Source organism: Eucalyptus grandis, chromosome 6 (genome assembly GCF_016545825.1).
Source record: "Eucalyptus grandis isolate ANBG69807.140 chromosome 6, ASM1654582v1, whole genome shotgun sequence".
Lineage (NCBI taxonomy): Eukaryota > Viridiplantae > Streptophyta > Magnoliopsida > Myrtales > Myrtaceae > Eucalyptus > Eucalyptus grandis.
Genome location: NC_052617.1, coordinates 30279587 through 30301911, shown reverse-complemented (window position 1 = coordinate 30301911; position 22325 = coordinate 30279587). Strand labels below are relative to the sequence as shown.

General features: G+C 38.6%; 1 protein-coding gene across 1 annotated transcript; it reads left to right on the top strand.

The window, feature by feature from the left end:
* Nucleotides 1-3349: 3349 nt before the first annotated feature.
* On the top strand, nt 3350-7501 carry LOC104451879 (cytochrome P450 CYP82D47). The gene is made up of 2 exons (XM_010066442.3): nt 3350-4362; nt 6725-7501. Exons 1-2 carry the CDS (start codon nt 3619-3621, stop codon nt 7346-7348), a joined length of 1368 nt encoding a protein of 455 aa, XP_010064744.2. The 5' UTR covers nt 3350-3618; the 3' UTR covers nt 7349-7501.
* Nucleotides 7502-22325: the final 14824 nt, after the last annotated feature.

The window sequence follows — 22325 nt, the reverse complement described above, 5'->3', positions numbered from 1 at the left end:
TAAGTGAGATTATCTTTTCTGTAAGTTCATGTTGTGTCACCGGCGAGTGTCATTCACCCGATGTTGTCCACCGTATGCCTAAATAATTGCAATCTGCCGACATACTAATGAAGTTGCATCGGCAGGCTTGTACATGTCTCTAAATCACAATTAGTATTTCAGTAGTTATGATTCAATCAAAAAATATTCATTGAGAAATATGAAATTTCTATGAAAATTGATAATGAGAGTTATTACTGCTGGTCCTTCTTCTCTATCCTATATCTATAAACAAAAAAGTTCGGGCTCATGTCGTTTAACATGTGGATACCCAAATTTACACCTGAAAACACTAGCTAGTCATGATAAAATTTTAAATGAAATGCCCATTTTGATTCTCAAAATCAATGGAAAGCAATTCTTGTGAAGGCTACTTAAGCTAAGCCTTGACGGAACTCTAGGAGATAAACTCAAAGTTGATGGCCAGGAAATTAATTATCACGTGTCAGACTATAGGGGTGGTGTGCCGAATTTGAAGATTAAGTGGGATTAGCATTGGAATATAAATGAAAATAACTGCTATGAGAAATGGGCATAGAAATAGGGAATGGTTATTTGCTTGAACGGCAAGCTACACGAGCATTGGGAGCTATTTGTCTTCGAGTCATTTGGGCATAAGTTGTTAGGGTTGTATATACAAGTTGAGAATAAAACTCTCTTTTATATTTGACATTCTCTTTCTAAGCTCAACACAGAACATGAGTCTCCTGTAATAAAACCAAAACGTAGCGTTTGGTGAAAGGTTATTCACGAGAATCAAAACCAGTGAAACATTTTTTTGGCATGCCTGGTGGAACTTGTGTGTTGGGTTGAGAGGGTTCTATACCACGTACCCAGGGTCGTATCAACTTGAATAGCTCCACTAATGAACAACTGCTCATGGTTGAGAATAACATGCAAGCCAAGTCATCGTCAGCTCAGCTTTCTTAGATTGAAGTCGTGAATCGAATTCAAGAGGAAGGTGCTAACGTCTTGAGGCAACACGTCGAGGAGAGAAGGCAAGGAGACTTCACACTAGTTATGCTCTCTATTATGAGGTGAGCAATTGAAGAAACTCATAATGAGTTTGCTAATTATATGGCTAGACGAATGACCGATATTGTTAGGCCTTTGATCATTAATACTTATCATAAGTGTGCTCAAGGACAATAGGGGGTCTCGACTGGACTAGTTCAGCCTCAATCAGGGCACATCCCTATTTTAATCGAGTATGTTCTTATATCATCAACTTCTCAAGTAACATTGAGTAATGCATGACAACCTGTATCAACATGGCCCCCTCTTAGAATCTTGCAAAGGGGAGAAGTTCTTGCGATGGTACAAGCTGATGGGTCTGTTAATTCACACATCCCTACCAATGCTAACCGAGGTCCTGCAGTACTAATTCCATCCTTCGCACAGCAGAATTCATCACTTGAGAACTCTGTTGGGGTCGTGTAGCCAAATCCTACTCTAGTGCCTCAAACGAATGTGCCCCCAATCACCATGGAAGTCCCAGGAGTTGTAAGGACTCCGGCCAGGGGGTAGAAACAAATACATCAGCTGAATAATCAACAACAAGCCCCTTTGGTTGAAGCTCCTAATGTTCAGTAGTAGGTTCCAAATATTCCACCTCAACTGCGGCCAAATATTCAGCCTCAGATGTTGCAGGAGCCTCTCCCTCTTACCTAAGTGGATACCACAAATAAACCCGGTACTTGTGAACCAATCACAACCACAACTCTATGTGCTGCAAGGGCAGTACCATCAAGCTCCTGAACAAAATCCAAACCTGTTGCTACAACCCAATTACTTAGCACAGTAGGCTCCAAGGTTCCCTCATTTGGTTTCAATTCAAAATTAGCCAATAGTCGATCTAGTTTAAGGGGATACTTGCCCAACGTTTCAATTAAAAAAATCCGAGGAACGTTACGAGGGGAGAAGCGCTCCTAAAGATCATTCCAGACATCATTTACCAAGTCATGCCAATGAATGCTATGTGAGATCATTGGTTAGGTAGAATGAATCAACCAGGACCTCACCATGCTACTGCAACATATCCATAAGGGATAATCCAAAGAGGTTGAATTAGGACGCCGCAAGGACCCATCAACAAAACACAATTTATTTTTCGCTTCAAGGACCAAGAGCATGGCACAACGCCATGTTGGATAATTGACGGAGAGACTAGAGGGGCATTCAGATGGTCACCTGAGTGAAGAAAATATGAAGAATTCACATCAATCTTGGAAGAAATAGTGGAAGGGTTTTGATCGGCCATGAAGAAGAAACTACACCAGGATCGATGTTTGCTCTGATAACATGTGAAAGTACACAAAATGGAACATCCCAATATGAACTTGTTCAATTATTCTCGTATTCCAAATGTACATATATATACACAATTCACAACTATATAAAACAACTTAATCAACTCCTACATATATGATAAGTACAATAGAAAGATCAAATAAAACAACTGGGGATAAGGTATATGATCATGCTAAGATTTCGCAGGATGAAATAACTAAGAATAAGGTATATGATTACGCTAAGATTTCGTATGATTTTCTAGGATTTCATGTGATCACACTAAGAATGTTTGTGCATTTGTTCATGTCCCGTGAAATATTTTGTTTGCTTGTGAATTTTCATATATCTTACCTCGTATTTTTCAAACTTCATAATTATCCTTAAACTGATTTGCATAACGGTGTTTACCTGAGCTCATACACTCCGTCTAATACATTAAAACATTTAAGGTGGAATACTGTTTTGTACAGATAACCACGTATTATTCTGCGATAACCACGTATCATTCTGCAAACTTATCTCTTTTTTTTCTTTTTCTTTTTTGTTGAATAATGTGTCGTTGAATTGCATTTCTTTGTGGGAATACATATTCTGATTTAAACCACAGAGCATGGTAATCTAGTGGTAAAATGATCTCATTATCTTTCATGAGATCATAAGTTTGAGTCATGTTGGGAGCGACGAACCTTTGATAAACTTGTTTGTTAGGCTTACTTTATTTCATATGGAGAGATGTTTTAAGTTATGGTACGCCGATTGGATGGAGGTAGACAGACTCATCAATCTTGAACCTTCGAGTTTTGAGAGGTAAGAATAGTAATCACTCGAATTAAATACACCATTGTGGGCGCATGATTATTACAATAATGTTAAAAAAAGGATTGGGCGCATGATTATTATAATAATATTAAAGAAAGGACAGTTGCCTTGTTCATGTCTCCCCACCTTTTTGCGGGAAAATGGAGTTCTATAGTAAGGAAAGATACATATAATGATGAAACAATCTGGGCATGTTCTGCACATAATTCCTCTATAAAGTTGTCCTCAAACCCACAGTTATCCTCAAACTAGAACCATGCAACTCCTTCAAAATCACTCTTCACCAAAAGCGGCCATAGCTGCCCTCTTTGCCTTAGTCACTTCCTCTCTTTCTTGATAACAAGAATCCTTCAAAAGAAACGGACCACCGGAGATCAACCACCACCATCAGCCACCGGCGCATGGCCCATAACTGGCCACCTCCATCTTCTCGGAGGTCCGGATCCAGCCTACATAACCTTGGGCCAGATGGCTGACAAGTATGGCCCGATCTTCTCCATCAAGCTCGGCTCGCAACGGGCCATAGTGGTGAGCGGCTCGGAGTTGGCCAAAGAGTGCTTCACCACCAACGACAAGGCGTTCTGCAACCGCCCCAAATACCTCGCCGCCAAGCTCCTTGGCTACAACTACGCCATGTTCGGGTTCAGCCCGTACGGCCCGTACTGGCGGCATGTGCGTAAGATCGCCACCCTAGAGCTCCTCTCGAATCACACCCTCGAGAACCTGCGGCACGTGCGGGAAGCTGTGGTAAGAGCCTCCACAAAGGAGGCCTACGAACGGTCGAACGCGCAAGAAAACACGCCGATCGAGATGAAGAGTTGGTTCAACGCCCTAACCTTCAATCTTATCTTCAAGATGGTGGTGGGGAAGCAATACGATGGAACGACGGCATCAGAAGAAGACGAGGGCCAGAACGACAGGTGTCGGATCGCGCTGAAGAGCTTCTTTGAGTTGGGTGGCCAATTTGTCGCGTCCGATGTGTTGCCATTTTTTAGGTGGCTCGACATCGGAGGTTATGTTAAGGCGATGAAGAGGACGGCCAAGGAATTGGACGATGTGGTCGGAGGGTGGTTGGATGAGCACAAGCGCAAGAGGGCTTGTGGGGAGGCCGAAGGTGACCGAGATTTCATGGACGTGATGCTTTCCATTCTCGGTACTGCGGACGTGCTGCCCAGTTATGATGCTGATACCATCAATAAAGCCACTTGCTTGGTGAGTTTTCTTAATTTGAAAAAATTATTACATGACCTTCCATATGTTGAAAGTGAATCGGAACTATTAAATACGATAATCATATATGGATCCCATGTGGATTTCACTAAATGGAATTGTCTGTTTACCTTATCATATGTACTAGATTCTGATAATTTTTGTGCCAATCGATCGTTCTTTAATGGAGTTATGAAAATAGTCATAAACTTATTGTACTTATGTCAATTCGATCACAAACTTTTTAATTGTGTTAATTTAATCTTAGATATTTTCACATTTTGCCAATATAGTTTATCCAACCAAATATAGTGGGTAATCATTGATGTTGATGATAGCCATCCAATGTCGCAAGGCCAGCACTGATATTAACAAAATTTATTAATTTTTAAAATATTTTGAATATTTTTAAAATTTTTAATACTTTTATTTGTCCTTTTCCTTTTTCATCTGCTAGTCTCTGACCTTGGCAATGGTCGGCAACTGGCTATAGGCCACAACTAGAAAGGGTCACCCTCTCTGTCTACAAGCAAGGCTCCCCTCATTAGGACTAGGCAACAGGGAACCTCACCTGCCTCAAGTGAAGTGCACCCTCTCTAGATCCAACAAGGTTGAGCCTTGACAAAGCTTGGTGAGGGTCAGCCTCACTAGCTTCAGGTGAGCCTCAACTAAGGCCGCCCCTTGCTAGCCTATGGTGAGAGCATGTTGACCTCGGGTGAGGGTTGGCCTAGCTTAAGGCTAGCGAGGTCAAGCCTTGACTGAAGCTAGTGACGCCGGTCCTCGTTGGCCAAGCAAGGGTGACCCTCGCTTGAGGTCGACAAGCTTGCCTCTTGCCAATAGTTGCCTTTGGCTACTTGTCAGCCATCACCAAGGCCTAATGGACGAAGAAGGAAAAAATGGAAAGAAAAGTATAAAAATCAATAAAAAATTTCAAAGAAAAATTTAAAAATTAATAAGTTTTGTCTGCTTTAATATCGATCATACCACGTATGATGGCTGATGAAATTGATTATGATTGGGTATTTGAAGTTTGAACAAGTGGCGCATCAATATATCAGTAGCCATAATTCTAACCACAATCATAACTTTGGCAAATCAGGTATATTCATGCTGTTACCGTCTCTATTGGTCTAATCATCAATTACATTTCTAAGCTTTCATTTTAACTTTGTGGACAATTGAAGATTTCTGGGGATCGTAGCACTGAGAAAATCGGAAAATGAAAAAGCACGCGCGAAAAATAGCAGAGAGGGGAGGGGGGAGAGAGAGAATGAAAACACAATTTGATTTAAGGTAATGAAACTTCGCGTTTTTTTGCGGATATCGTTTTATGACGATTTTTTTAATTAATATTAGTAATTTAAGTGTCTTAATTCAGCTTGTCTTGTCCTTTCATAAATTTTTACTTGCGAATTGGTAATAAGAAGAGTTATTGATTCAACAAAAATGTGTGACAAATCAAGTAAGCGAATTGGTTTTCACTAAATAAAGAATATAAACTTTTTTCTCTTTAGTGAAGTTTGCCCAATTGCTCAAGGGACGAAAAGGCATTATCAAGGAAAATTTATGAATAAATAATTCGAATAGGATACATTTCTTTTATTGACGAAAGAAAGACCAAAATGAAAGAAAGATAAACAACGGAAATATCATGTGTAATTAAGTCTACCGGATGTAATCATACTTTTCCAGCAAACCAAAGACTTCCCTCTTGAATGATTTCAAAGTGACATTATGTTTACACAGTAACGGAAAGAATTACATTTCTTTCAAGAATCGTCTACCTAATAAGAGCATCTTTGAATTGGAAGTTCAAATCGACGACAAAGCCAAAGAAAATTGATCAAAAGTCCCAGGCAGTTCAACCACCCATTAACTTCCGTGATCTAATCTGACGTTCTTTAGTTAAATATTTCTAAACTTTCAGGAAAAATTCTTCTTTAGTACCTGTCCTTTGGTCCGACGTTTTCAATGCCAACGTTGGATCAAGCAGATTGTGATGTGGTATCATCCAATTCATTGACGTTGATCACTTTTATAAGTTAATTATGGAAGTCATTGTCGTTTGCACTTATGACAGAGCCAAAAAGATAATATTTAATATTGCCGTCAAAGATCATGTCTAGATTCATGTCAAGTATCCAATGTGAATAAAAGAAAATTATATATGATTCAAGTAGTGATAAGAAGGTACGACTTTTACAGGAAAAAAACATCATCCTTACTCTAACAATAACTATTTTAAGTTTTTTTTTTTTAACAGAATAACTATTTTAAGTTTAGATGTATTAGAAATAGTCAGTTAAGTTGCATCAGTTGTATATTTAATTCAATAATGACAAAAACTATGTATGTATATTCGTAGGCACTTATATCGGGAGGCACAGACACCACGGCGGTCACATTAACATGGGCTCTCTCCCTTCTACTCAACAATCGCCATGTCCTAAAGCAGGCTCAACAAGAACTAGACTCTCAAATTGGACGAGAGAGACGAGTGACCGAGTCTGACATCAAGAACCAAGTCTACATCCAGGCGATCATCAAAGAGACACTGCGCCTCTATCCTGCTGCGCCTCTCTCCGTGCCCCATGAGTCCGTCAAGGACTGCACGATCGGCAGCTATCGTGTCCCTGCGGGCACTCGGCTCCTGCTCAACATCTCGAAGCTCCACTGGAACCCGCTGGTCTGGCCCGCTCCTCTCGAGTTTCGGCCCGAGAGATTCCTGACCACGCACAAGGATTTAGGCGTTTGGGGTCAGAATTTCGAGTATTTGCCTTTCGGAAGTGGCAGAAGGATGTGCCCTGGAGTGTCCTTTGCTCTTCAAGTGTTGCACATTGTGCTCGCGACTTTGCTGCACAGTTTTGAGATTGAGACCGCATCAGTTGGACCGGCAGATATGAGGGCGGGAATGGGAATCACTAGCCCTAAAGTTACCCCACTAGAAGTGGTTCTCACTCCACGCCTTCCTCCTCATCTCTATGTCTAAACTTGGGAGGGTGAGATAACCTTTATAAGAAACACTATCAGGAAAAAGTTTTCTATCCATCATTAGCTTTCCAAACACTATCAGAAACACTATTCGTGTTCTCTTGCGAAAACATGTAATTTTCGTATGATGAATGTTTATGTGTACAAGAGTTCTCTATGCCCCTTTATGGAAGACATTGGAGAATAAACTCATAAGCTGCATCATTTAAAAAAAATAAAATCACAAACTAGAGATGATAAGTTCTTGAAATGGCAAGTGCTTTGAGGTAAACGAAGCGAAATAAGATAGTATGGGGAGTTCCTACTTTAATAGTAATAATTTGATCTGTGAGATTGTGGTGGGACTATAACCAACTATTCTAACAATTTAAGCTATTAGATAAATGTGTGGTTTATTATTTATATATTCTAGTATGACTAAAGAACCATAATTAGAATGGCTTAAATTAAAAAAAGAAGAATTCATCAATAAATAGTAATGTCACCACCTTCCCTTTGCGGGGAAAATGGCTAATGCAAGAAAAATATGAAAATAATCACGAGTGCGTTCTGCTGGGTTTATAATAATCGAAGTACCGTCCACACTAAATATAATGATGTCTTCCATGAAGAGGCAAAGAGAAATCTTGCACACATAAGATTCATCATACGTTAATTATATGTTTTCGCAGAAGAACACAAATGCACCCTATTCGTAATTGAAAAGCCGATGATGGATATAAAACTTTTACCTGATGGTGTTTCCTATAAAGATTATCTCACCCTCCATCTTTAGACATAGAGATGAATAGGAAGGCGTGGAGTGTGAATCACTTCTAGAGGAGTAACTTTAGGGCTAGTCATATAATAGTAATAATTTGACTAAGAACCGAAAATCAAAAATAAGAAAAATTCATCAATTAATATTAATGTCGCAGCCTTCCATTTATGGGGAAAATGGCTAATGTGTTCTAATTTTACATCTAGCTTGGGCTCTCCCAAATTCATACAAATTTACAACTTGGGTTTAATTTCAACATGCAATTTAATCTATTTGGGAGTCACCACTAATCAATTTTCAATAAATCACTTAAGAACCCAAGTAAAGCATAAGTGAACACTGTACCTCTACGAACCAAAGATTCAATGGATTTGGAGGTTTGATTATGCCAAATTATTCGAATGCACTTTCACTACATTTTCTTTTTATTTTCAAAAATATTTTGCAGGCAACTTGGAATAATTATAAACCTAGAAACTACCATGGGGAAAAGTGTCATAAAAGTTTTAAACTTATTACATTGATACTAATTTAATTTTAAATCTTTTAACTGCATCAATTTAGCTCTAAACATTTTGATCTAGTGTCAGTTCGATCCTTCCAACTAATTTTGGCTGAATATTACTAATGCAGGTGCCAACTGGCCTACATGGTACCACCAGGGATGACGTGGATATTTTAAATTATTTTATTTTATTATTTTATTATTTTTTCTGTTTTTTTTTTCTTTTATTTTGTTTTGTCTTTCTCCTTTCTATTGAGGTGACTGGCACTTGATGACCAAACAAGTTGGCCTCACCTAGGTGAGGCTTGCTATCACCCACTAGACGCAAGGCTCGGCGGAGCGAAGTTGACCATTGCCCAGCCTCATTTGAGCAAGGGTGAGCCCCAACTAGAGCGGCCCACCTGGTGATGGCTAGTGGTTGGCCATTGTCTGTGAGTGGTCACTGGCAAAAGGAAGAAAAAAGGGGAAAAAAAAAGAACAAATCAAAAACATAATTAAAAAAAGAAAATATATTATTAAAAAATTTCAACGTCAGTGCTAGTGTTATGCCCCAAACCCCGAACACACGAACATCCTACAATGGTTGATTAAATTGCAACATCCGTCGCCGGCCCATTCTTTTTATCTTTTGATTAAACACATGTGGAAACAATTTATATAAATACCTAGTCAACCAACAAATAGCAGGGATAGTAAGCAGCACAAACATTTTCAAAGGCAAAACCTTTATATATTAACTTATTAACCCTATAAAGTTTAATAATTACAAGCATGTTCTAAAGGGCAACTTCCTACTGACCAACACAAAAACCTATTGGGGTTAGGATTAACCTAACTTCTCTAAGGTGAGGCCAACCAAAGGCAACGCCAGGCACGCATGTGTCGTGGCCCAAACTACACTTGACGACATTTCATGCTACAAGCCTGAAAAAAGTGAACAACAATGGGATAAGATAAATTTTCAGCGAGTCAACTTCCTAAACCTTGATTAGAAAGCTAATTCACCTCGAAAGCAGCCTAAATGTGCACAACATACAAACTTACCTCACCTTTGCACATCCATGTAGATTAGTACATCACATATTCCAACACTAAAACAACAAACATAATCAATAATTAGAACAAATAAATTTCATACATTAAGCATCCACAGGAGTCCCAATTATAAAGTAAAACCCATTTTGGCCCGTCCCATACCGTGCCTCATAGTTTTATCCCATAATCAAGTGTAATGCATCACAATAATTCACACTTATTCTAAATATTACGACCCCTTCGGCCATGGAAAATACACAAGTTAGTGGTCTTTCGGCATGACCGGGTATTGTCCCTCCCCATTGGGCATGGTATTGTCTAGAACCCCTACCTAGACGGCATTCTACAAAGAAGTATCGGTCTTGCCTCAACCGCAACTTGGCATCCGGACCCCCACCAAGCATCTGATAAAAATCAAGTATCTCCCCAAACTCCCATTGGATGACGGTTTTAATTAAATAACCACACAAGCACACTAGCAATCAAACCAATTCTTATTGTCATTAATTGGCCCAAAACAAAAGAGTTAGTTTTCAAATACTCAACTTTGGCAAATTTTCACACTTAAAAATCCCAGTAAAATATTCGTACGTGATCACGTAGTTGAAATCAACCCATCAAATTTTGCACATTTCCATTTTAAAACCACATTATTTTATTTAGCTCGTAAAATTTAGTATCCAAACCCGACACCTCAAAATTCTTTATTTTCTTGCCCATAAAACACTTTCTTTTAAATAATAAATAAAATCTATAATTGAACAATCAATAACATAGCATTACAAGCTCAAATGATCGGAATTAGGCACAATCTCATCCAGAAAAAAAACGAGCATTAAATTCTACTTAAAGGCTAATCCATCATTAATTACACCAATCGCGATTAATTAGGGTAAGCATGATTAGTTAAGCTAATTGCAATTAATTAGGTTAAACTCGATTAATTGACCTAACTATAATTAATTAAAATTAATATCAATTAATTAAAATAATTATGATTAATTTAAAAAATTACCGTCAAATAAAAATAAATCACGATTAATCAAATAAATCACAATTAAGTAAACTAAACTTGATTAATTAATCTAACTATGATTAATTAATCTAATATACTTATTTAAACTAATCGCACTTAAATTTAATATAAACCGTCCTTAATCACAATTAAGGCTAACCTAAAATTAACTAATTACTAACCATCATAATCCCTAAACTAATCTACTCCATAAACGTAATTAACATCCTAATCCACGATTGGGAAGTTAACTCATGGGTTTCTGACGTGGTGACCTCACGATAATAGATAGTGGCATGACGATGACAAAAACATGAAGCTTGTGGTCCAATGACGGCTCATGGCATGCAGCAGCTCCTCAAAACCCACAGCCAAGCTTAGCTTGGGCGGTGGTGAACCGGTGTGGTGATGGCTTGCAACAAAGGTGACAGACGACGAGGAGTGGCGTCGAGCGAGTGGTGGCATGACGACTCGACGAATAGGCGATGAGAGATGGTGGTTCAATGGCAGAAAGAAGGTGGTGGTGGTGAGATGGCGATGTGGGATGATGATGGTGGTGGAGATGAGGTGTGGTGGTGTTGGTGGTGATGGTGAAGATGGTGAGTGTCACGCCCCGAATCTCGAGCGTGCACACATCTCTTGATGGTCGACTAAATTGCGACGTTCCTAGGACGCGTCGCCGACCCAAAATGAATCATGCACAAACGGAAGCGAAATAAACAATCCCCAAACAAGAACCAACTTGGGATAAAAAAGCAGGATAACAATTTCACAAACAAACACGCTTTTATAAACACACTAGGTTTATATACAAAGCTAGTCTATCAACAGGGCCTACTCAAAAAGAAGATTTGCGAAGCCATCTAGGCACTAGACTCCTCTTCCACAGGCTCCGGGGGCTCCGGGTCTATCACGACACTATTAGGTGGGTCAGCTACCCCCTCGCTCTCAATGGCGGGGTAGGTCGAAACCCTGAAGGGGATCTTCCCGTACCCCATTAGGCCCATGACGAAACAACGCCTTAAATCGATGAGGTACCAACTGTGGTAGGCTCTCATCAACCAATATAGTGGTCACGATGAGCTCATGGAGCCAGGGACTCCTGGGGACAGGGACATCGGTACTCTACTCGGTATACCCTCGTAGCTATCCAAAATGAACCGGACGGGCCTCCATCTAGGGACCTATAAACAGTTAAACCACGACGGGGTGAGACAATGTCTTAGCGAGTTCACGCCTTAAACCCCCATTAGGAAGGTAATACGCCTAAAAGCAGTCTAACGATACATCACACAAGACTCACCTTGCCTCAGTTCCTTCCTACACGTTAGTACGGTTTATATAACAGATGCATATAGTAAATGCACTCACCAATTGGAACATCTCACTTTCAAACCAATCAATCACGGGAGTCTCGATTATAAAACCAAATCATTACAACACATCTCATTCTGTGCCACATAATTTTTTCTCATAATCAAGCGTGGTTAAAACATTCATTCATGCATTCCAATTTATTACTACCCCATGGGCACGGCCTACTCGACGTTCGATGGTCTTCCGGCGTAACCCAGCATCATCTCATCCCTTGAGCACGGCAACATCTACCTCTAGATAGCATTCCCAAAGGAGCATCAATCCGGTCTCTACCGCGATCCGGCATCCGTTGTTAGGGGTATTCCATATAGGAGCAACATCCACCCAACACACATCGAGGATAGGTTTTCATAACCATCAAACAACCATCCAATCCCAGTCAAGAACATTGTGCTTTGCACTCAAATGTCTCAATTAAGATAATGTGCTTGGCCTATTTTCTTCATATTAAAAACACTCGGTAAAATAATCGTGTGTGGGTACACGGTCAAATCGAACTAGAAAATGTGGTAACCTTCCTTTTAAAAATATCACTATTTAATATAGTATTTAAAAACATTTTTTGTGTCAAAACCCGACACCCGGTATTTTTAAATTAAATACCAAAATTTCACAATTTTGAAATAATAATTCAAAATTCACAATCATCACTCAATTGCATAATCTAACAATCAATTGCACAAGCTAATTACACCATGACAATTAACACGAAATTCTAACGACCAACTATCTCAGTATAATTTCCGGAAAATAATAAATAATTAAATAAATTACAAAATTAATTAAATAAATCACTAATTAAGCTTTAAACACTAATCTAACCACCTAATTGGACCTCATTAAATAATGTACTAAGCTAAATAAAGCATGCAATCTAATTAACCCTTAACTAAACTAATCTAACCACCTAATTAGCCTAATTAACCATCTAAATCACTAATTACACTAAACTAACCATATAAACCAATTTTAAGCTAAACTAATTATCCCCTAAGCATGATTAACTCCCTAAGTAGAGTTTAGAGATTAAACTAACTGAATTTGCGAGCCGTTGAGTTCATGGCGACGGCAATGTGGAGGCGAGCAAGACTCAAGCCTACAGCAACACCCAACGAGGTCCGAAAAAGGCTGGAAACGGGCCACAAAGTCTCAACCCACAACTGAGATTTTGGCTCTGTCCAAGGGCAGGACCGAAGGGCAAAACGATGGGACACAAGCCAGGCAGACGGGCAAAGGTAGGCTAGCAGCTCGGGGGTGCGACGGTAGCTTGGACGGGCGGCGGAGTAGCTTAGGCGGAGCTGTGATGGCAGCTACCAGGCACAAACAATGGTGCGGGATGGCGAGGATGCGAGCTGGGCTCGCGAGTGAACGGTTGGCTTGCAGATGCTGGCTTCGGCTTCGACGGGCTAACGTTGACGATGAAGGGCAGTCGACGATTGCAGGGGCTAGCTCGGTGGGGCTGGCTGGTTCTCTACTTATTTTTGGCTAGTCTTTCTGCTCTGGAAAGGAGAAGAAGCTGAGGAAGAAGAAGAGCTGCAGCCAAGGGAGACAAAGGGGCCACAAAATATCCTAAACACTCAAGTGGCTGCCCCACCACCTCCAGCCATATCCACAGTAGCCCTTATCCCTCAAATCTTCCTACACAAGCCACACTTGAAGCTCAAATGTTGCACCCCCCCTTGGCATACGAATTTCCACTTCAATTCCAATCCAATTTCACTCCAAAAGACTTCAATTAAATGGCTAACTTGCCAAGGTAGGTGCCCGCATCAAATTCCACAATCTTCCTCACCAAATGGTCCAACTTGAAGGCAAAAACGCACTCAATTTGGCCTATCCGAATTTCTTGGTCCAATTTTGCCAAATCTTGATTTTTCACCAAACATTTAGGCTTGCCGAAAATTCTTTAGAGGATGAACCAACGTTCATAAAATAAATTGTGACATGACAGAACTTTCAATTTCTGAAATCGGATTCAATTTTGTGATTAATTTCAATTGGACACGATTTTAGCATGACCTACTCCACCAGGTAGCTTTTAGGAATTTTTAGTACATTTGACCCGTGGTCAATCATTTTCAATCCACATTGTGCATCTTTGACTCATAGGCAACTCTCAATTGTCGTGAAAATCTCGAGGTTTCAAATGTAGACACAGGGTATAGAAACGACAGAAAAATCGGTTTAATGCCGTCCGACACAAATTTTGCAATTAGGTGGAATCACCCACACTTTAATTATATGCCTATGTCGAATCGAACTATCTCTAGTCTCTAGTCGATTTTAACGGTGTTGTATTGACCCTTGCAGATTAGCACGGTCGAGTAGTCGATTTCTGGTCGAATTCTCAAGTTTGTTACATTTAGATTCCTTAAAAGTTTCACATGATAGACTAGTTATCTCGTGAATGGCCAACTTAAAGAAAAAGGCCATAGGCGCGTCGATGAAAGGTCCATTTCATTTAGTCGAAAATAGACTCGAAAATCAGGCTGTCATAGTGGGTAAGGTGGAGGTGTTGGCGATGGTGCTGGTGGTGGGTGAGAAGGGCAGCAAGCAAGGGAGAAAGAGAAGAAATGGTGTGAGGAAAGGAGGAGGAAAGAAATGGAGGGGCAAAATGGGTTTAGTTGAAAAAGAAGATGAAGAGGGGGAAGACTTTAGAGGATATTTTGTAAATCTACTTCGCATTGATGTGACCTAATTTCTTGTGTAGTAGGACTCTTCAATGTTGATATCAAGTGAGTAGATATTACCATACATGTTTCTAGTGAATGTTTGTGACTTGTCCTAACTAGTGCTAATGCACTTATCTTTTTCGAAGTTTATTTTGTATCATTTGTCACAAAGTTGGCTAATGCTTAAGAGATTGTTCTTTAGCCCTTGGACAAGTGAAACATCTTCAACAATTAGATTTATCAACCTGATGTTTCCTTTCTCGATGATTAGTATTCCTCCATCTATGGTTGTGAGTATTACAAACTTGCTATTGTCCCTAATCATGTACCTAGAACACTTGCTGTCCAAGGACCACTTATTTCTTTTCAAGATTATTTGAAATCAAAGAAAATCTCATCTCTTCTTTGGTACTCACATAAGCATGGGTCCCATGTGGTTAGGTCTTGATTCAAGGCCAAAAGACCAGTTAATCTTCCCAAATCCATTTTCCCATTTTGGATAGTCCATTTTGAAATGACCATATCCTTCACAATTTGAATACTCGGAAATTTCTTGCCGGTGACTCTAGTGAATTGTTTATCGAAATGAGACTTGTAATAGTGCACATGAGGTCTGCTTTAATCTATCCTTTGTTTTTAGAAATGAATTCTTCTCATTTTCATGTCCATCACATCCTAGACTATTCTTGCTATAGTGAGGAATTTGAATTGAGAGAATGTGTTGTAGCGTTTTTGAACTAAGAGAAAATTTGGTGCTGATTTTTGAAATTTCATCTTTGACATTCTCATTTTCGACTTGCATAAGCTTCATCTCATTTATTTGAAGATCAAGTTCTTTCTTCAGCTTGTTGATACAAGTTTTGCCCATGAGGTTTTCAGTAGTAAGATCATGGACCTCCTTTTTCAAGACAAAAATTCTTTTTGAAGCTTTTTAGTGTTCCTAAAACATTTATCTTAGAAAATCTTGTAACTCTTCATAAGATAGTTCATATTTTTTACCTTATCTCTTCTTCTAGTTTTGAGTCAGTCATAAGACAAATGATTTGCTTCTTTTTCATCACTTGACTCACATTTCGTGTCATTCAATGTTTCAGCTTTTAATGCCTTTTTCTTCTTCTCGAACTTTCTTTTCTTTTTCTTGATGGATGGATGATCTAGTTTTATATGCTCCGGTTTCCTACATTCATAGCACACAATATCCTTATCTTTGGATTCTTCTTGGTTCCTGTAAGGCTTCTTGTCATCATAATGCTTAGATGATATTTTCCCGTTGTAGTTTTCACCTTTCCTCATGAGGCTTTTGAACTTCTTTGTTAACAATGCCATGTCTTCGTCACTTTCTTCTTCATCTCTCCACCTGTATCATCATGATTAGCTTTAAATGCAATAATTTTCTTACCTTTTGAGTTGCTTTCCTCATTTTGGAGCTCAACTTCGTAGGGCATAAAGGTTCCTATTAGTTCATCCATTGTGATTGGTTGAAATTCTTATGGTTTCTCGTAGTGAGGTCTTCATGGTGCTCTATTCTTTGGGCAAGGCCCAGCAGCTTGTTCACCTCTTCAGCATCAATATAACCTTTTCCTTGGAGAGCAAGACCATTTATTATCTCAGTGAATCATGTGAATATTTATGTTACTATTTTATCAGACTTCATCTTGAACAACTTGTAATTCTCAAGCAGGATATTCAGCTTTATTTCTTTCACTCTTCTATTCTTTCAAATGTTAGCATGATGCAATCCTAGATTTCTTTTGCTGTATCACAAGAAGAAATTCTATTAAACTCATATGGTGACAATACAAAATATAGGAGGTGTTTGGCTTTAGCATTAAGAGTGGCTCTTTTTCAAGCTTCTTCTGTATTGTTGATAACAGCTACTTCTTGGCCATCTTGTCGAATAGAAGCTTGTGCAAGAGATGGTACTTCTATGCCATTTGCAACCACATCCCACATATCTTGATCCGCGGCCTTGATTTGTGACTTCATTCTTTACTTTTAGTAGCCATAGCTGCTTCTGTTAAAGTACAGTGGCTTGTTGGGAGTTTGAGCATCGTTGGTAAAGAAGCTATCAAGGTTAGCCATAATAGAAGATTTTTATACTCAAGAAATAAACTCCAAATAATTGAGCTTTGATACCAATTGTTGGTGGCTAACAATACAACCTAGATGGGGTGAATAGGTTGTCTTTGAATGTTGATGATCTTTTACGGAAATTAACTAGTCGCTAAATAAAGATCAGCTCAACCTAATGTTTGAGAAGAAAGAATCATGAACTAACTAAATGCCAATGTATGTAAGTAGAAGAAAATAGTGGGACATAGGGAGTCATAGTGGTTCGGCTTTACCCACAAACCTACATCCACTCTTCAGACTAACAGCCTTAAGATGGGCTAGACTCTACTAACAATTTGCTTGAAAAGCTATAAATGGCTAGCACTAATCATTTTCACGATAAATACCACTATTTGACTTAGCTGATGCTTTTACACTTGTACATTTAATCATTTCCACAATTGCTAAACAACATTAATATCAAAATTCACATGGGTAATGTTTTTACCACACAAGAATTAGGCATTTCATTATTTTGAGAAATATGCTAGACAAATCCAAAATGAAAAGGGATACAACATCACTACGATCGGAACTTATAATGGAGGAGAATTTGACAATCAAAACTATGTTGAGTATTCTGATGAGAATGGGGTAGAACACAACTTCTCCACTCCCTATACTCCTCAGCAAAATGGAGTAGCCAAAAGAACAAATCAATCACTTCAAGTAATGGCTAGAACCATGATGATTGAAAGTGGTGTATCCACTTATTTTTGGGCTAAAGCTGTTGCCACTATATGCTACACACTCAATGAAGTACTATTGAGACCTATGGTAGAGAAGACTCCATACCAAATCTTCAAAGGAAGAAGGCCCACTCTCTATTATTTTCATGTGTTTGGATACTTTCATCCTTAAAAATGCAAACGATGACATTGGGAAGTTTGATGCACGAGGTAGTGAAGGTATTTTTCTTGGATACTCAACTACTAGTAAAGCCTATCGAGTTTTCATCAAAGATTCAAATTGGAGAATTCATAAACGTGAAGTTCAAGGATGATTAAAAAGGGGATGCCAGCCGATGACTATGAAGACATTATACCAACAGCTACATTAGTCACTTATAAATAGTAGCAACCACAACCATCAGTTGATCTTTCAAATCAAGAACAATCTTCCGAGGACTAGAGATTCAAGTCTGAACATCCTAAGGAACAAGTTATAGGAAAAGTGGATGAAGGATTTAAAGTCAAATCATCTCTCAAAAACATGTTGAATTTCTTGGCTCTCATATCTCAACTTGAGCCTAAAGAAGTGGAAGATGCTCTCAAGGATGAAAATTGGATTGAAGCCATGCAAGATGAATTACATCAATTCAAAGTTAACAATGTTTGGGAACTAGTTGCTTAACTTAAAGATCAAACAATAATAAGAACCATGAAGGTTCAATCCTTTATCCCTCGGGATTAAACTCAAGCTATCCATTTATACACCATTTAATCTGGAAGGAAGATGATTTCCCTGATAAACTCTGATGGTTGTTATGGTACTTATCCAATATGTACTTAATAGCTATTGAGATTCCAACTAGATGGTTCATTGCCAACCTAACCAATATATCCATGCTTAGTCGAAACATTAAAAAGGAAAGTGATACGAACCTCATGATTGTTCTCAACCGGTTCTATCCTCCCACTCAATAAAAGCACCTCTTACAACAAAAATTGAGAACTGTCCGACCAGACTCAAAAATCCACATTGTTATGTTTCTTCGACATCCATGGACTTTTGTGCGAAATAATGGCACCATTGCCAATACACCACAAAGTATAAGAACCACTTCCTATAAACCTCAACCACACCTTAAGGAAGCCCACATTTATAAGTCTTTTCCCAGTAGTATTGGTTGTGATGAGCACCGATACAAAGAACTCTAAAGAGTTTTATGCCCGGAAAATAAAACCGTCCCTACTACATGGGATCATTATAGCCTTGCATCACAAGCCAAAGAAGCACTCAAAGAATTTGAGCAAGCAAGGACACCTCCATCACAAGAGCAAGAAATGGCAGACACAGATGATCATACACAATCATCACAAAACCCTTATGCCCAATGGGGGGGGGGCCCTCTCTCTCAAGACCCCTATGATCAAGGACCTTTGTCACATCTTACTATGCTCAACCATCAAATTGACATGAACTAAACTTTCATATCGACACTCCAGGATCTTCTAGGACTCATGAGGAAGCATCCTCATCAAGCGACATAAACATGTGGAATACTCTAACAGCGCAAGTCAATCAAAGCCCTTCTGATATTAGACTCTCAGAACCTGAACAAAAATACGAAGAACATCTTTTTGTAAAGATGCATAATTCCAATCATTCAAACTATGACTACAATACCCATGACCGAAGATAGGCCTGTAGCTAGGTCACTGTAGCAAAGTACTATAGCAATAGGCTAGGGAAATTACTGTTCACAATTACTGTTCATATCACATAGAATAATTCCTGACCGGATTTTCTAAAGCCTCTGTTTGTTTTCGGACTTGTGAGCTTGGTCCTTGTTTATTTGTGACCTCTTAATGCCTATAAAAGGCAAAGAGAATGTAATGTGTTGGGCAGAGCCATTTGAAGTAAAGTGAGTGTTTGTGAAAATTCTTAGTGGCTCCCTAAACACCTCTTCTTCTCCAGCCTAGTAGAATCTGATGAGAAATGCAACTTGGATGATTAGAAATGTTACCGTCCTGGCACCCCTGAATGTCTTTATGCTCTGAACTAAAATTCTGAGTAGTTTACTACTAAAAGGTTATCCTTAAAGGGCTTGAACAAGAAATTTTCCTATTGTGGGAAGGTATACCTGCAGAAAACTGATTATGTTTTCCCTGGTTCTAAGCATAGGCCCATTCAATGGTATTAGAGCCAAGAAAGTGCTCTATGGACTGAAACAAGCATCAAGAGCATGGTATGAAAGATTAAGTAACTTCTTGACTAATCATGAATTTGAAAAATGTAAGGTAGACACTACTCTTTTCATCAAAAGAAAAGGTAAAGACTTGCTCATTGTTCAAATATATGTTAATGGTATAATTGTTGAACCACTGATGACATACTATGCAAGTATTTTGCAAACACATGGAAAAGTGAGTTCAAGATGAACCTGATTAGAGAATTAGGCTTCTTTCTTGGACTTCAACTCAAGCAAACTTCTGAACTCACCTCCATACATCAAGAAAAGTATGCAAAGGAAATAGTAAAGAAATTTGATCTAGAAGGATGCAAGAAAATCGACACACCTATGTCATGCTCTATCAAGTTAGACAAAGATGAGAAATGTAAGTCTATCACCTCCAAACTTTATAGAAGTATGATAGGGTCATTACTGTACATGACATCTTCTAGACCTAATATTTTATTTAGCACATGTTTGTGTGATCGCTTTTAACTTGATCCAAATGAATCTCATTTATTTGCTACTGTAGAGAAGGAACTCCAATTCTCTCGTAGATGTCGTAAAGTTTCGGCTTGAATTATAGAGTTACAAAGGAAACGTGAAACTTCACCACAAACCAAAGCTTCTAAGGATAAGAAGAAACTGACGTGAACTAGAGAGCTACTGTAGAGAAGGAACTTCGATTCTCTTGCAGTTTTCGTAAAGTTTTGGCGTGAATTATAGAGTTGCAAAGGAAACTTGAAACTCCACCATAAACCAAAGCTTCTAGGGATAAGAAGAAGAGGGTAAAAGTTTCAGAAAATAGCTTTTATATTATCAAAATAAGAGATCACATCCACTTTTATCTCAACCCTTGCATAGGATTGATAAGATATGATATGGAGTCCAAAGATTTTCCTATATTCAATCCACTATTTAATGAATCGCATTAATAAAGTCAAATATTTTCATATCCTATCCTTTTCATTGATTGGTAGAAATTGTCATATCTATGTATATATACAAACAAAAATGGTAAGGATCTCTCACCATTCACTGCTAAAGAGACTTGAAATACACATATAAAACCAACCCCTAAAAATTAATATATGGTTATTGTACAATCTAAATGTGGCATCCCAAAAATAACTCATGGCCATGTGTTTTATAAGTAGGAGTTTATTGATTTATGATTTCAAGATTTATGGCCAAGTGAATAAGAATGATTTGGTATTTATATAAATGGATAATTATTTTTGTTGGAAACGCGTCCTATGTCCATGTGAGACCAAGGATTTTATTTGATGAGGAAATTATGTTTTTGGCCATGAATCTTATAAGTTTGATTTTATTAAACTATGTTACAAAGTGTTATGGCCATTTAAATTTGTAATTTGGTACCTTGTATAAGTGGGATTAAGATGGATTATCAAAAATAAATATGGGCCATTTAAGTTTGGACCTTAGGCCCAAGTGTGTTGGGCCTAAAGTGGGCCAAGAGGCCCGGCCCATAGAGCCCATGGGGTTGTCGACGCATGGAAGGGGGGGGGGGGAGAAGCCAAATGGCCTCCTCCAAGTGTCTTTGGCAAGGGAGACACTTGTCTCCTTCTTGGGGACAAGTGTCCCCCATGCAAAATGTGGATGCATGCAAGCTTTCTTTTCAACCAAAAGGAAAAGGGGCAAGGGGGTGGTCGGTCTAGGTGCTGAGAGAGAGGAGAGACTGAGAGAGAGTTTGAGAGGAAACCAAAAGAGAGAAAGAGAGGAAGAGAGGAAGAGGAGACGTCGTCAAGCCCGCCTAGTCCAGCCGTCGTTCTTGCTGTGTTCTCCTTTGATTTGAGGCAAGTGAAGTCCTAAAACCTACCTTTTGCATTGCTGTATGTATGTGTAGTAGATGGTAAGTCTTGGTTGTGGTAGATGAGATGAAATTTCGGAGCTATAGAGAGAGATTCGTTGGTCATACATGTTGTTTCTGGAAAGACCAGTCCGACCGTCCATGATTTTGTGTGCTGCATGTGACTTTTTAGTCAGAATCTTGCTTCTATTTATTCATAAAAGTTGTATAGAACACCTTGAAGAACAACATACTAAAATTTGAGGCAAAACGAACAAGAAATGGTCAGTGAAATGATTTTTCTTTGGAGAGACTAGATCTGGAATTCGTTGTGCTGACCTTCAGTGGTTTCGTGATCTATAAAGCAACCTTCTTGTGAAAATTTCACTTTAATATATTAACTAAAGTTGTAGTATACTTCTTGAGGTAGAACATATAAAAAATTTAGAGGAAATGAACAAAAATAGGTCGGTGAAATCATTGTCTTTTGAAGAAACTGGATCTGGGAAAAACGCTGCTTCGACCTAGTATGATTTCGGGATTTTTATAAAATCATACAGTTAAATTTGATCATGTGTCCTTAATGAAAGTCGTAGGTAATATTTTTAGGAACAACATACTGAAATTTCAGAGTAAATGGACCAGTAATGACCAAGGAAACAATTTTTTCTTCAACACGGGTAGATCTGGAAAACGATACCGAGAATAGGAAAATTAAATCGATTTTATCTTTTAATCCAGAACTAATTGGACTACAATTTCTTCATGAAACTTGTACTTCTAGGTCTTA